Here is a 14,059-nt window from a genome sequence, read left to right on the forward strand (position 1 = left end):
GTACCCGGAATGGATCCTCTTTTTAATTCAGGGCTCTTTGAACTGTGTCCAAATGGGTCCAAGATAGTCACACCTTTCTGCCAAATGGGATTTTAAAGTTTCTTTCTGGAGACAGGAGAGAGTGTTTCCCTTTATCCGCAGGCAGGTAAAAGCTGGTGTCTCCAGAGAGGAGCTGGCTCAGACCTCTGCCCCAAAAAGTCCCTCATGTAGCTAATAAAATAGTACTACTTTAAAAGTAGGTGATCAAGGTGACTTTGAAATTAATGTCTTAAAAAATTTTTAATGTTTTGGCCACAAGAAAGAGGCAGTCACTGAGCATGCCAGGCAGAGGGAGCTACTCATGCAGAGTAGAAGAGGTAATGTCTTCCTATTAGAGCAGAAACATGGTTCCTGTGGTTTGAATGGAGTGGTGAAAAGGAAGAGCGGCCACATAGGATATGTGCGTCAGACAGGCAAGAACAGTGAGGACCTGTAAGCACTGGAAGAGCTCCAAGGCAGCACGTTAACTCAGAGGCTCCAGGACATTGTTATTTCAAAGAAAACATTGAAGTGCACTTTGTGGTGATCATCATGACTCGTGAGACTCATAAGACTGTCCTGTGTTTCCTTCCACAGCCAGGACAACGGTGTACACAGGGACATGACTCGGGTGCCCCTCCCCACCCAGCTGTACAACTGGGCTGCACCAGAAGTGATCTTACAGAAGGCAGCCACGGTGAAGTCAGACATCTACAGCTTTTCCATGATTATACAAGAGATCTTAACAGGTGAACCAGGAGCACATTAAACTGTGACCAGCGTCCTTTCTTTTAGCTTAGCGATTTCCCCCCAGTAGTTACTTGGTTTTATGAAAATTCAGAATTTAAGAAAAAAATCTTTTTTAAAAAAGATTTACTTCTTATGTATATAAGCACTGTATTGCATGTATGCCTGCATGACAGAAGAAAATGTCAGATAGAAGAGGGCATCAGATTCTGCTATATATGGTTGTAAGCCACCATGTAGTTTCTGGGAATTGAACTCAGGACCTTTGGATGAGCAGCCAGTGCTCTTAACCACTGAGCCATCTCTCCAGCCCAGAAAAGAAAATCTTGAAGGATCTTTTGTTTGTTTGTTGGTCTGAGACAGGGTCTCTATTATGTAGCTCTGGCTGTCCTGGAACTCGCTATGTAGACCAGGCTGGCCTCAAACTTACAAAGATCCACCTGCCTCTGTCCCCTGAGTGGTGGGGATAAAACCATGCACCACTGCCCCCAGCTTCAAGGATCTTCCTTATACTTATTACACATAAGACAGTTTCCCAAAAATCTTTAACTGTTTAAGCTCAGAAAAGCTCATAGATCTGCTTGCTAGTGATAAGGCATTTAGCAGATGATTAATTAATTAATTATAATCATCCCCTCTAGGGCTGGGGATTAAACCTGAAACAAGAGCTCTGTCACTAAGTTGTACTCCCGCCTCCAGAGCAAAGATTATTTGAGTATTCATTTGAAGTCTATTTGAACATTTGTGTTCTTTGTGATGTACCCCTTTGGCAACTTACAAATGAGGGAAGGTTAGCTTTTGGAGAGTAAACATGAAGCTGCACACTCATAGGGATCTGTAAATGTATATACAGTGTCACTTGAAAGAAATGAAAGCCGTTTGAAACATACATGACTTCATGTAAAGTGCTTACATAACTGAAGACAAAAGGACGAGAGAGAGAGAGACAGAGAGAGAGAAAGAGAGAGAGAGAGAAACAGACAGACATAGCCACAGGCATACACCCAGAGTAAAGCTACATTCAGGTTAGGGAAGAGGCCAGAGACAGCTGACCTTCTGATGTTTGTAATCCCAGAGGCAAAACTACACTTTCTGTGAGATGAATTTATGATCTCAGCTTGATGCCCAAGCATTCCCTTGTCCTCAGATCAGCTAGGGATGCCCATGTGTGCAGGATGCTGACACTACTGTTTGCTGTTTCTGGCAGGTATTTCCCTAGTATATAGGTAAAGTGGCTCTTTGTCTATAATTGGCCCTTAGCTGCTGAGCCCTCTTTCCAGTCCCCACAGTACATGATCATGTCCTGCTCTCACTGATACTCTTCTTCCCAACTAGTCCCCTTCTTACTTTCATATCTGTCGGTCTGTCTCTTTCCATGACCAGTGAGCTCTGTTAGGGTTGCGTACAGGAACATGGCTAAGAGGGTATTACACAACATAGGCAACTTACCAGTATATACATCACTGAAGAAAGTCTGGTTCCCTCTCTCAGGTTTATCTCAATGTTATTTGTACCCATTACTTTTTCCTTATAGACAGCATACCCTGGAATGGCTTGGATGGCTCAATTGTTAAAGAAACCATAGCCCTGGGAAATTATTTAGAAGCTGATGTCAGGCTTCCGGAACCTTACTATGATATTGTTAAGTCAGGTATCCACGCCAAGCAGAAAAACCGAACAATGAACCTACAAGATATTCGGTATATTATGAAGAACGACTTAAAGGCAAGCCCTGAAATTGTGAGAAGTGCGTTTCTGCTATTTTGAGTTACAGACCAGGAAGCCAGAGACCCAGATTTTAAAATTTAGGGATTGGAAGACAATGGCGCATGCCTGTGGATGCCCGCCATGCAAGCACATGGGTTGGGGATGGGGTGCTGAAGTAGGATCAGGAGTTTGAGATGAGTCTGGATTACACAGAGGGTTCAAAGCTGGTGTAGGAGTGCACACTATGACTGGGTCTCAGGAAGCCCCCAGAGTTCTGGAAAGCCTCGTTTTAGTATGCTCTGTGCTGATGAGGAAAGGCTGTTGTTTAACTTACGATAACATCAGAGAATATAGGAGATGTGCTGGGGAAGTTGTAGGGTAAAGAAAGGCAGATGGGAACAATAGTAAACGAGCTGATCAGGACCGATAGCAGTCTGTCTAGTAAGAGTAAAAGGGAGGTGTCTGATATGTACGGGTAAGTTTATAAATAGATAGCATTTGCATGACTTTAAATGTGTCTGTGACAATGTTTTCTTACAGGAGTTTATTGGAGCTCAGAAGACTCAGTCAACTGAGAGTCCCAGAGTGCAGAGATATGAACCCCATCCTGATGTTGATGTCTGTCTAGGACTAACTTCAGAATATCAAAAAGATGCTCCAGACTTGCACATCAAAGAGCTAAAGGAAATGGGTATGACTTGAACTTACAGACGAAGCATCAATTTGGTAACAGTTGGATGATTTTGGTGTTTTGTTTTGTGGAGCTGGAGAGATGGCTCAGAGGTTAAGAGCACTGTCTGCTCTTCAGAGGTCCTGAGTTCAATTCCCAGCAACCACATGGTGTCCCACAACCATCCATAGTGAGATCTGCCCTCTTCCATCCTGTTGGCAGAATACTGTATAAATAAATAAATAAATAAATAAATAAATAAATATTTTGTGTCTGTGTGCTAGCACACATGCGGAGGTTAGAAGACAAGCTTAGAACATTATTACAATTAGACCTCAATAGCCCCAAATATCTATTTCATTCAATGTCAAAATGGGAACTTTCACTTATATTAGAAATCCCTGGGGGCTGGAGAAATGGCTCAGAGGTTAAGAGCACCACCTGCTTTTCCAAAGGTCCTGAGTTCAATTCCCAGCAACCACATGGTGGCTGTAATATGATCTGATGCTCTCTTCTGGCCTACAGGTGTACATGTAGACAGAACACTGTATACATAATAATAAATAAATACATCTTTAAAAAAAAGAAATACCTTTCATTTTCTGCTGCCTTTAATCCCAGCACTCGGAAGGCTAGAGGTAGAGGCAAGCAGATCTCTGTGAGTTCAAGGCCCACCTGGTCTACATAATAAGATCATGAGTTCCAGGACAGCCAGGGCTAAAGAGAGAGATCCTGTCTCAAACAACACTACCTTACCAAAAAAAAAAAAAAGAGAGAGAGAGAGAGAGACACTGTTATCCTCTGTTGAATGTGTCTGTTGGTCTTCTGTTAAGATCTCACTCCTCTTGGAAGGAGTTGGAAAAATAAAAGATAGTTTTTGTGAATTTTTGTGCCTTTTAAAAATGATTATTGTTTTTGTTATTTGAGATGGGTTCTCACTATGTGGTTCAGGCTGGCTTCAAAGTTGCTTAAGTAGTACAAGCTGGCATCTACCTTGAGATCCTTCTGCCTCAGCCTCTCGATGCTATGATTATTAAAGGTGTCTATGCCACCTGACCCAGCTCTTGATGTACACCTTGATGCTTACCTTCTGTGGGTATTACTGTTCTTTCCAACAGGTAGTCAGTCACCAGCAGGTCACTCCTTTCTCACTGACAAAACAACACCAGCTCCTCAGGTCCTGGATTCGAGTCCTTCAGCCCAGGCGCCCGAGAATGCACATGTTCCTTCTCCTCTTGCGTCATGCTCAGCAGAAGAGGCCCGAAGCCCGACCGCAAGTCAGGCCAGCCTCTGCAGCTTTGAAATCAACGAAGTCTTCTCAGGCTGCCTGAACCTGGGAACTGACAAAGAGGAAGACTGCCCAGGGACTGCCTCATCACCTGAGGAGGGTCAACCAAACCAGGTGGATGAACTGCCATCCCTGGAAGACGAGCTTGACAAGATGGAGAGAGAACTGCAGTGTTTTTGTGAGGAGGACCAGAACTTTTCAGAAGTTGACACAGACCTTTCCTTTGAGGATGGGGCCTGGCAGAGTGATGGGGCCTGGCAGAGTGATGGGGCCTGGCAGAGTGATTCTCTTAGTTCTCTCAGCCTGTCCGAGCCAACCAGAGAAGCCAAGGGCAAAGTGGGCAGCTGGTCCAAGACTGACGAGTGTGTCAGTAAGTGTGTGCTGAATATAAAGATTTCACAGGTGATGGTGCAACATAATGTCGAGTGGCTGACGAAACTCGAGAAGGAAATAGATGAACTTGAGTTGAGACAGAAGGAGGTGGACAATCAGTGTAGGATTTTGAGGGATGCTGCATTAAGGTTTGCAAATGCCAAGTACCCATTAGCTGTGGGCCCTCCATCTTTGACCTATCATCCTCCTGTTATACAATTATTAGACCTCAAGTGGTCAGAAAATGATGGCAGTTGGTTGGCCCTCGCAAGGTCTCCAGGAAATGACAGAGACTTCCAAGAGGAATATTCTCACAAAAAAACTCATAAACTAAGTGACTGTGGTTGGAAGCCTTTCACACAAGTTTCTGAAGAAAGCAGCGGGGACCGATCAGAGCCAAACAATCAGGTACATCAAGGGGGAAGAAGGAGCTGCCGTAGCAGGATCCTGGAACCAGTATTTCCTGTGTCCTGTGTGCAGTGCCTGTAAATAATGCAGACAGCTCGTATTGTAGCAAGGTCCTTTGATTTAGGAAATAAGGCCACTATGATGAAATTATCTGGTAGATATTCTCTCTAGCCCCCATTCCAAGCCAAGCACAAAGCCTTTGTCCTTCTGTAGATTCAAATGTATTAGGTTCAGCTATGTGAAATTTCTGCTTTATAGATCAGGTTAAGTGCTAGCAGTTTGAAATAGTTCAAAGTGTTTATGAAAACACTGAAGTAAAATTTAGCCAGCAAGGTATCCTAGGAGCTGGCCTGGAAGTTTTATTTCAGACTGGTTCTTCTGTGGTCCTTTAAGGGCACAGTTGAGGTGTGTCTCAGTCTGTGTCCCAGCATCTGGTATGCTGCCTGATACCATCAGAGGCAGTGAGTGCTCACTGACGGAGGAGAGAATGCATGAATACATAAGTTTGGGCAAATGCACAGAGAGATGAGTGCCTCTTGAGTCGTATACCTTTAAAACTGGAAGACATGGACTAACGCCATCCTCTTACAGGGTGTGACATTCAAGTTCCTGGCATTTGCTAAGGCCTAGAGGTGTTACCAAAATAGAGAGTAGGGTGATGGGGGTCTGTTCCATTGGGAGAAAGAGTTTTATTCTGAAATATCAGAATTTCTAACTAGACTATCTTTTGTTGAGATTTTTATTGTTAAAATTCTCTACTGACAGCTGGGTGGTGGTGGTGGTGCACACCTTTAATCCCAGCACTCTGGAGGTAGATGCAAGTGGATCTCTATGAGTTCAAGGCTAGTCTGGTCTATAGGGGGAGTTCCAGGACAGCCAACACTATACAGAGAGACTCAGGTAGCCATGTATTCTTAGTCAGGCAGACTAAGGCACAGCCCTTTGCCCACTAGCTTGGTGTGCTTTTGCTAAGATCCAGCCTGCTTGGTGCTCTCCTCCCTCCCTCCCCACCCATCTCTCTAGCTCTGGCTTTTTATCTTCATTTTGTCCTTTTGAGGTCTTAACTATATAGCTCAGCCTTGCCTAGAACTCTATATACACCAAGTTGTCTTTGAACAAAATATCCTCCTGCCTTAGCCTTCCAAGTGCTGAGATAGTAAGTATGTGTTGCTACATCTGTATGGCTGACTAATTGTCTGTCTGTCTGTCTGTCTATCCAACTATCTACACCAAAACATTTGCATAGTTCTCTTTATTTCCATTGAGAACTAGAATTTAGCCGGGCGTGTTGGCACACGCCTTTAATCCCAGCACTCGGAGGCAGAGACAGGCGGATTGCTGTGAGTTCGAGGCCAGCCTGGTCTACAAAGTGAGTCCAGGACAGCCAAGGCTACACAGAGAAACCCTGTCTCGAAAAACCAAAAAAAGGAAATTAGAATTTGAAACTGGGTGTCCTGTGCACACTTGAAATCCTAGCATTGGGAGGCTGATGTAAGAGGGTCATGACTTCAGGCTGGCCTAGACTATTTTTTATTTTGTTTGTTTTGAGACAGGCTGTCACTATACTGTATAGCCTTAGCGCTTGCTATATATACAGGCCTCAGACTCACATAGACCCTCCTGTCACTGCTCTCCAAATGCTGAGGTTGAAGGTTTGCACCACCACTCCCAACATGGGTCATTATTTTTTCTTTTTAAAACTTTATTTGTATATGAGTACTTTATCTGCCAAAGAGGGCATCAGATCACGTTATAGATGGCTGTGAGCCACCATGTGGTTTCTGGGAATTGAACTCAGGACCTCTGGAGGAGCAGGCGGCGCTCTTAACCACTGAGCCACCTCTCTAGCCCCATTTTCTATTCTATATGAAAATGCTTTCTAGCATTATCATGAAATAAGACATTTTCTGGCAAATTCCTTTGAGGTTTTCAAAATTAAAAGTGTTGATTTTTAAAATTACGTGTGTGTGCGTTTGTATGCATGTGTACTTGGCATGTCATGACACACTTGCGAGTGTCAGAGGACAGCTCATAGGAATCCATTCTCTCCCTCCACCATGTGGGTCCTGATAATCAAACTCAGGTTGCCAGGCCTGGTGGCAAGTGTATTTATCTGCTGAGCTGTCTTACTAGCCCCCAGTTTTCACTTTTGAAACAGTATCTCACCATCACCCAGACTGGCCTCAGATTCTGCCACCGTGTCCTGAGTACTCTGACTACAGGCATGTGCTATAAGCATGCCTATTTATTTGGTTGCTGGTGATCAGACCAAGGGCTGTGTGCATGCTAGGCAAACACTCACAGAACCATCACATAGCTTCCCCGCCCCCTTTTTTTAGTTTTTTGAGACAGGGTTTCTCTGTGTAGCCTTGGCTGTCCTAGACTTGCTTTGTAGAGCAGGCTGGCCTTGAACTCACAGGGATCAGCCTGCCTCTGCCTCCCGAGTGCTGGGATTAAAGGTGTGGGCCACCACGCCCGGCTCCACATTGCCTTTTTTTGAGACAAGGTCTCATTATGTAGCCCTGGCTGGCCAGGAACTCATTGTGTAGGTCAGATATACTTCATTTTTAATAACTTCTCTCATTTCTGTGCATCTTGATGCCATCCCAAGCTCAAGATTTGTTGCTATAAGCTAAGAAATAATATTTATTTACATACTTACATATTTATTTGTTAGATTTTTTTTTCTGAGATGGAGTTTCTCTGTGTAGCCTTGGCTGTCCTGGGCTCACTTTGTAGCCCAGGCTGGCCTTGAACTCAAAGAGATCTGCCTGCCTCTGCCTCTCTGAGTGCTGGGATTAAAGGCGTGTGCCATTTCCTGGCTGGGTTTTATGATTTTTTTACTTCTGCTATTTCCAGTAACTTCTATTATGTTTTATTTTCTTAGGACCTTACAGGCAGGTGTTAGCTTTCTTTTTATGCATGGTGAAACTGAACTCTAGGACTTTTCATCACACTGAAGCTTTTGATTTCTATTTTGTCTACTCATTTTCTACTTGCACTGTGTCTGGACTGGGTTCGTAGACTGCACATACTTGAGGAAAAATCTCTAGGAAAGAGATAAGTTGTTGGGTATGAAACATGTGAAGGGAATTAATATCATAATTAGTCTTGTTATTTCCACACACTTAGCAAACATGACATGATTTTGAAAATAGAATATGAGAGTGAAAAGAATAATTTCCTCCCAAAAAGCATTGAAACATGTTTGTTTTTTAAGCTGCCAACTCTTTGTGGTCCTGGGAAGGAGAACACAGGTGAACAATTGCTATCCACTCAAGACAAGGAGAGCTTTGAAAGAAATAGAAACCAAAATAGTAAGAGGTGGGTTAACATTTACTGTTCTTTATATTTGTATTATATGCCTTTACATTCCTATGTGGCCTTAGACCACTTACTGATCTTCCTCTGTTTGATGACGAGTGGATTGTGAGCAGTGAAGAAAAGCAATGCAGATGTTCCTTAGCCACTGTGTTGTTGCTGGGAACTGAACCCCTGTGCTCTGGAAGGGTGGGAAGTACTGTCAGCCACGGAGTCATCTCCAGCTCCCAGCGACAACACAGTGGTCAAGGAACACCTTTCACTCCAGTTCTACGAAACCTATGGGTATTGCACACATGTGGTATACACACATACACGAGGGCAAAACATTCACATTCATAAAAATAAATATATATTTAAAATAAGAAATATGGTCCAGCATGGTGGCACACAACTTTCTTTAACCCTATCACTTGGGAGGCAGGCAAGATAGAGCTTTGTTTGATACCAGTCTGATCTACATGGTGTGTGTCAGGCCAGCCAGGCCTACATAGTGAGTTCTGGGCCAGGCAAGGCTACAGCAAGATCCTGCCTAAAATCAAGCAAACAAAATAAAACAAACAAAAAAGAGGGCTGGAGAGATGGCTCAGTGGTTAAAAAGCACTGGCTGCTGTCATCACAGAGGACCCAAGTTCAGTTCCCAGCAACCATGTGGCAGCTCATAACCATCTCCAGTGACCTCTTCTGTCCTCTGAAGGCACTGGGCACACGTCTGGTGCACAGATATATGTGGAGGCAAAATACCCATATATGTGTGTGTGTGTGTGTGTGTGTGTGTGTGTGTGTGTGTGTGTGTGTGTGTGTGTGTGTATAAAAGATGCCAGAAGTAAGATATAGTGGCACATGCCTATAATCTCAGCACTAAAGAGCCAGAGGCCACCCTGGGCCACATAGTAGGATTCTCTACAGTACATACATACGTACAGACAGACATACATACATAATCATATCTTTCACTTCACATGCTATGCTATTTTTAATAACTTGTGTAAACTAGCTGGGTGTGGTGGTGCATGCCTATAATCCCAGCACTTGGGGAGGCAGGGGCAGGCAGATCACTCTTAAATTCAAGGCCAGCCTGGTCTACAAAGCGAGTCCAGGTCCAGGATAGCTAAGGCTACACAGAGAAACCCTGTCTCCAAACAAACAAAACAAAAAAACTTGTGTAAACTTATTTTTAGATTTTTTTTATTCTGTTGGAAGCAAGGTCATAGTCAATTTTAAAAGTTCAGGCCAGGCATGGTGGTACATGCCTTTAATCCCAGAACTCGCACAGAGGCAGGTGGATCACTATGAGTTCGAGGCTAGCCTGGTCTACAAAGCAAGTCCAGGACAGCCAAGGCTAACACAGAGACCCTGTCTTGAAAAACCAAAAAAAAAAAAAAAAAAAAAAAAAAAAGGAAAAAAAGTCTTCTTTTAAAAAATAACCTGATTCAAAATAAAAATATCAAACACATTGCACCCTATTCAAGAATTTTGAACTTGGAAATTTAAAAAAAAGCAACTTGTAGGGATCTTTTAGCCAAACCTTTTAATTTATCATCCCGGAAAGGTTTAGGGAGTCAGGGATCCAAGTGAAGAGTTACTCAGCTAAATAGTGAACCCTCACAGAAACCTGGGTCACCCAGTCCTCAGCAGGGCTCTACCAGATAGAGGGCCTTAGTCTGATGCTAGGGCATGTGATGCCTTCCCTCTAGTGGTAAGAAGGAGTCAATGCATCTCCAGGACTCCATGCGGAAGGATCTGGGTGGGCTGGCGGGCTTTGAATTTTGTTAGGAACGTGATCAAATGGATTTCATTTGTATCTACCTCATTCCTACCCTAAATAATACAACTTAGGATCAATATGGAATCCGTGTCTTCTGAAATCTATCATACCAAGGCAAGAAATAATGAAGATGATGCACACTTAAGATGGAAAAGTAAGTATGAAGTCAGGGTTTTGATTTTTAGATAATATTTATTTATTGGTTTGTTTTTTTTTTGGAGACAGGATCTCACTATGTAGCTCAGGCTTGTTTTAAACTCATGATTCCCCTGAGTATAAGGCCAAAGGCATGCACCACCATTCCCAGCTGAGGTATGAAATTTCTAATTCTTGTTATCATCAGTTTTGTTTGTTTTATCTTATGGTTCTGGGACTGAACCTAGGGCATTGTGCATGCTACCCAAGCACTACACAACTAACCACCACCACCACCACCACCACCACCTGTTTGGTATCTCTTAGCTGTAGCACAGGTTTTATTGTCAAGATAATGCTGCCCCCCCCCCATTTTTGTTCTACAAGACCATTCTATAATAAAAGTGCAGCCCTTCTGATTACAGGCTATAGAAGGAAAATGCTTTCCTATTTTTAAACTTTGTAGGAAATATTTCTATCCCCAGTATAGCATGTAGTAAAACAATACACAGTATATTTATCCCATAAATATTATTAAAATGGAGACTGGAGAGATGGCTCAGAGGTTAAGAGCACTGACTGCTCTTCCAGAGGTCCTGAGTTCAACTCCCAGCAACCACATGGTGGCTCACAACCATCTGTAATGTGATGTAACACCCTCTTCTGGCCTGCAGGTGTACATGCAGACAGAGCACTGTATACATAATAAATAAATCTTTAAAAAACATGATTAAACCGGATGTGGTGGTACATGCCTTTAATCCCAGCACTTGGGAGCCAGAGGCAGGCGAATTGCTGTGAGTTTATGGCCAGCCTGGTCTACAAAGCAAGTCCAGGACAGCCAAGGCTACACAGAGAAACCCTGTCTCGAAAAACAAACAAAACAAAACAAAAAGTTGGAAAGCTTGCCATGTTTCTCTCACATATTCCGTAATCCATTTTGTTATGGTTTACCTGGTTTGTGTCCTCAGTGTAGTCTAGAAAGGTCAGGCAGATGGTAATTGCCATAACCTGGGAACTTCAGTTATTATTTTTCTCATTCACTCAGCAAGAAGGTCCACCTACAAGCTCTTTACTGGTTGCTACTGGAATCCAGCAGCATAGGCTGTTGTTTGGGTGATAACTGGAGTTTGTGGTAGTCTGTCATGGTTTTCAGCCCCTCCCCTTCAAGGAAGCAGGCACGATAAGGATGACGAATTGGTACCAAAACAATTATTGTTACAGTATGGTTGAAATAATATTATATCTTTTAAGGTTGGAAACCTTCTATTTCTACTATTTGCAGTGATGTTTTAAATGTTCCTTTCTCTTGTGCCCAGTGGCAGTAAAAGAGATGGCAGAGAAAGCAGTTTCTGGACAGCTCCTAGTGGCTCCTTGGAGTTTTCAGAGTAATTTGCCTTTTGAGAGTAAAGCTGAAAATGAGAGCACTGCTCTACTACTGCCCCCAGTTAGAGCTCCTGAAAGCACAGACTGGCAGCACGCCGTAGAATACCAAAGAGAAAATGAGCCACCAGGAAATATGAAGTTTGGCAAAACAGACAACAGTGATTGTGGCAAGAGCAAGCAGAGCAGACAGACAGGCCTTCAGGGCTTCACCAGTAAGTTCCCTTGGAGGAGTTGGGTCCTGTGATCTACTTACCAGCTCTCAAAATGTGCACTTGGAGCTTATTCCCTTTGCTTGGTTCTGTCTCCTACTTTTCTGAGGACCTTGTGTTCAAAGGTGATGATAGCAATTAGTTTCCCTATTCCTGAAACAAGGTCCCTTTGTCCAAAGGAAGTAAAATAATCTCCAAGTGCTGACCTTGGCCCGGCCGAACCTGGGAAGGAATCACAGTTTTCTTACTGGAGGGGGAAGGTGGGCCATCATTCCCTACTGAGTGTTTGTTTGTTTGTTTGTTTGTTTGTTTTGGAGACAGGCCCTTGCTGTGTAGCCAAGGCTCACCTGGAACTACCTTCTTCCAAGTGTTGGAATTGCAGGTGGATGCCGTCATAATCTAACCTGCTTTTTTCCTTGCATTGCAATTCTAGCTGGAGAGAAACTTATTGAGAGTCCATATGGCATTTACTGTCATTATAATTGGCGCATAGTCACATCATCAGATAATAATTTCACAGATGTTGAAGTCAAAGAAAATGACTTCTAAAATTGACATTTATAGAAAGTGTCAATTGGCTTTCTCTCTACTTTCTGAGAAAGGGGGGGGGGAGGGAGGGAGAGAGGGGGAAGAGAACATGAGTGAGAATATGCAGAGGCTGTGAGTCAGTGGGCAACATTCCTGCTGTACAAGCTTGAAGCTTGAGTTCAGATCCCCAGCACCCAGATAAAATGCAAGGGTGACTACCAGCATCTGGACACTGGACACATAATGCATGCAGCCTGTGAGTGTCAGGTCTACTGAGAGACCTTCTCAAGAGAAAATGTGGAGAGCGATAGAGGACAATACCCAGCATCTATTTCTGCCCTCCATATACACACATGTGTACCTGCGTGTACATATGCACATATATGTATACTGCACATGCACACATACACTAAAACTAGAAAAGCAAAGCCAAGAGGATCAGAAGTTCAAGGTTATACTCAGCTGCATAGCAGGTTCCAAGCTATCCTGGGCTACATAAAACTGTGTCCCAGAAAACCAGACCATCCAACCAACAACAATAACCCAGGAAAACCAATTTCTTGAGTTTTTGGTATTTAGAGTCTATTCTTCATCAAGAGTTGCTATTTTCTGGGCAGTGATGGCTCATACCTTTAATCCCAGCACTCTAGAGGCATAGATCAGTGGATCTCTGAGTTTGAGGTCAACCTGGTCTACAGAGTGAGTTCTAGGACACCCAGGGCTATACAGAAAAATCCTGTCACTCCCTCCAAATAAACAATGAAACAAAAACAGACAAACAAACAGTTGCTGTTGAATGAGTGGCCAAAGGGGCTGGATGATGTAGGGATGCATTTTGGGACCAGGCTAAATTAACAGTGTCTGTCTGTATAACTTAGAGAGTTTGGCTGCTCTGTGCAGAGTATGTTTACATCTCTGTTCTAGTGTTACTCTTTCCCTTTTCCTTCTGCGTGAATATCAGTGAATGACCGTGCCCCTGACTGTGTCATGATCACTAGGTATTACATACCCGTTCTTCAGAAACCATGAGCAGCCAGAGCACAGTGAAGCCTCTCGAGGAAGCTGTGACATGTCTGAGAGTACCGAGAAGTTTTACAGTGTAAGTAATACAGCCTGGCAGAACGAAGATGCAGGCAAGGCTCTAGTATTGAAGATCTGAGTTGTTGTGTATTATGACACCAAAATGTTAGCTATACAAATAAGATATACTAACTAGGTAGAACTAAAGTGGCCTAAAGAATTGATCATGTCCCTTGGATGGGGAGGCCTGGTGGCACTCAGAGGAGGGATAGCAGGCTACCAAGAAGAGACTCTATACCCTATGAGCATATACAGGGGGAGGAGGTCCCCCTCAGTCACAGTCATAGGGGAGGGGAGTAGGGGGGGAAGTGGGAGGGAGGGAGGAATGGGAGGATACAAGGGATGGGCTAACAACTGAGATGTAATATGAATAAATTAATAATTAAAAAAGAAAGAATATAGATAGCATTCAAGGCCAGCCA

The 14,059-nt window shown here is 43.4% G+C and overlaps 1 protein-coding gene across 10 annotated transcripts in view; it reads left to right on the top strand.

The window, feature by feature from the left end:
• The window catches only part of TEX14 (testis expressed 14, intercellular bridge forming factor), a 152,911-nt gene that overhangs the window by 111,114 nt on the left and 27,738 nt on the right, over window positions 1–14,059 (top strand). For all 10 annotated transcript variants that reach the window (XM_084803249.1, XM_084803247.1, XM_084803245.1 and 7 more), the window contains 8 exons: window positions 616–767; window positions 2,300–2,490; window positions 3,013–3,163; window positions 4,261–5,210; window positions 8,431–8,534; window positions 10,371–10,453; window positions 11,754–12,032; window positions 13,556–13,656. In XM_084803249.1, the coding sequence (XP_084659375.1) occupies window positions 616–767; window positions 2,300–2,490; window positions 3,013–3,163; window positions 4,261–5,210; window positions 8,431–8,534; window positions 10,371–10,453; window positions 11,754–12,032; window positions 13,556–13,656 (2,011 nt within the window). The remainder of the gene's footprint in view (window positions 1–615; window positions 768–2,299; window positions 2,491–3,012; window positions 3,164–4,260; window positions 5,211–8,430; window positions 8,535–10,370; window positions 10,454–11,753; window positions 12,033–13,555; window positions 13,657–14,059) is intronic.

This window comes from Acomys minous, assembly GCF_964271855.1.
Source record: "Acomys minous genome assembly, chromosome: 12".
Taxonomy (NCBI): Eukaryota; Metazoa; Chordata; class Mammalia; order Rodentia; family Muridae; genus Acomys; species Acomys minous.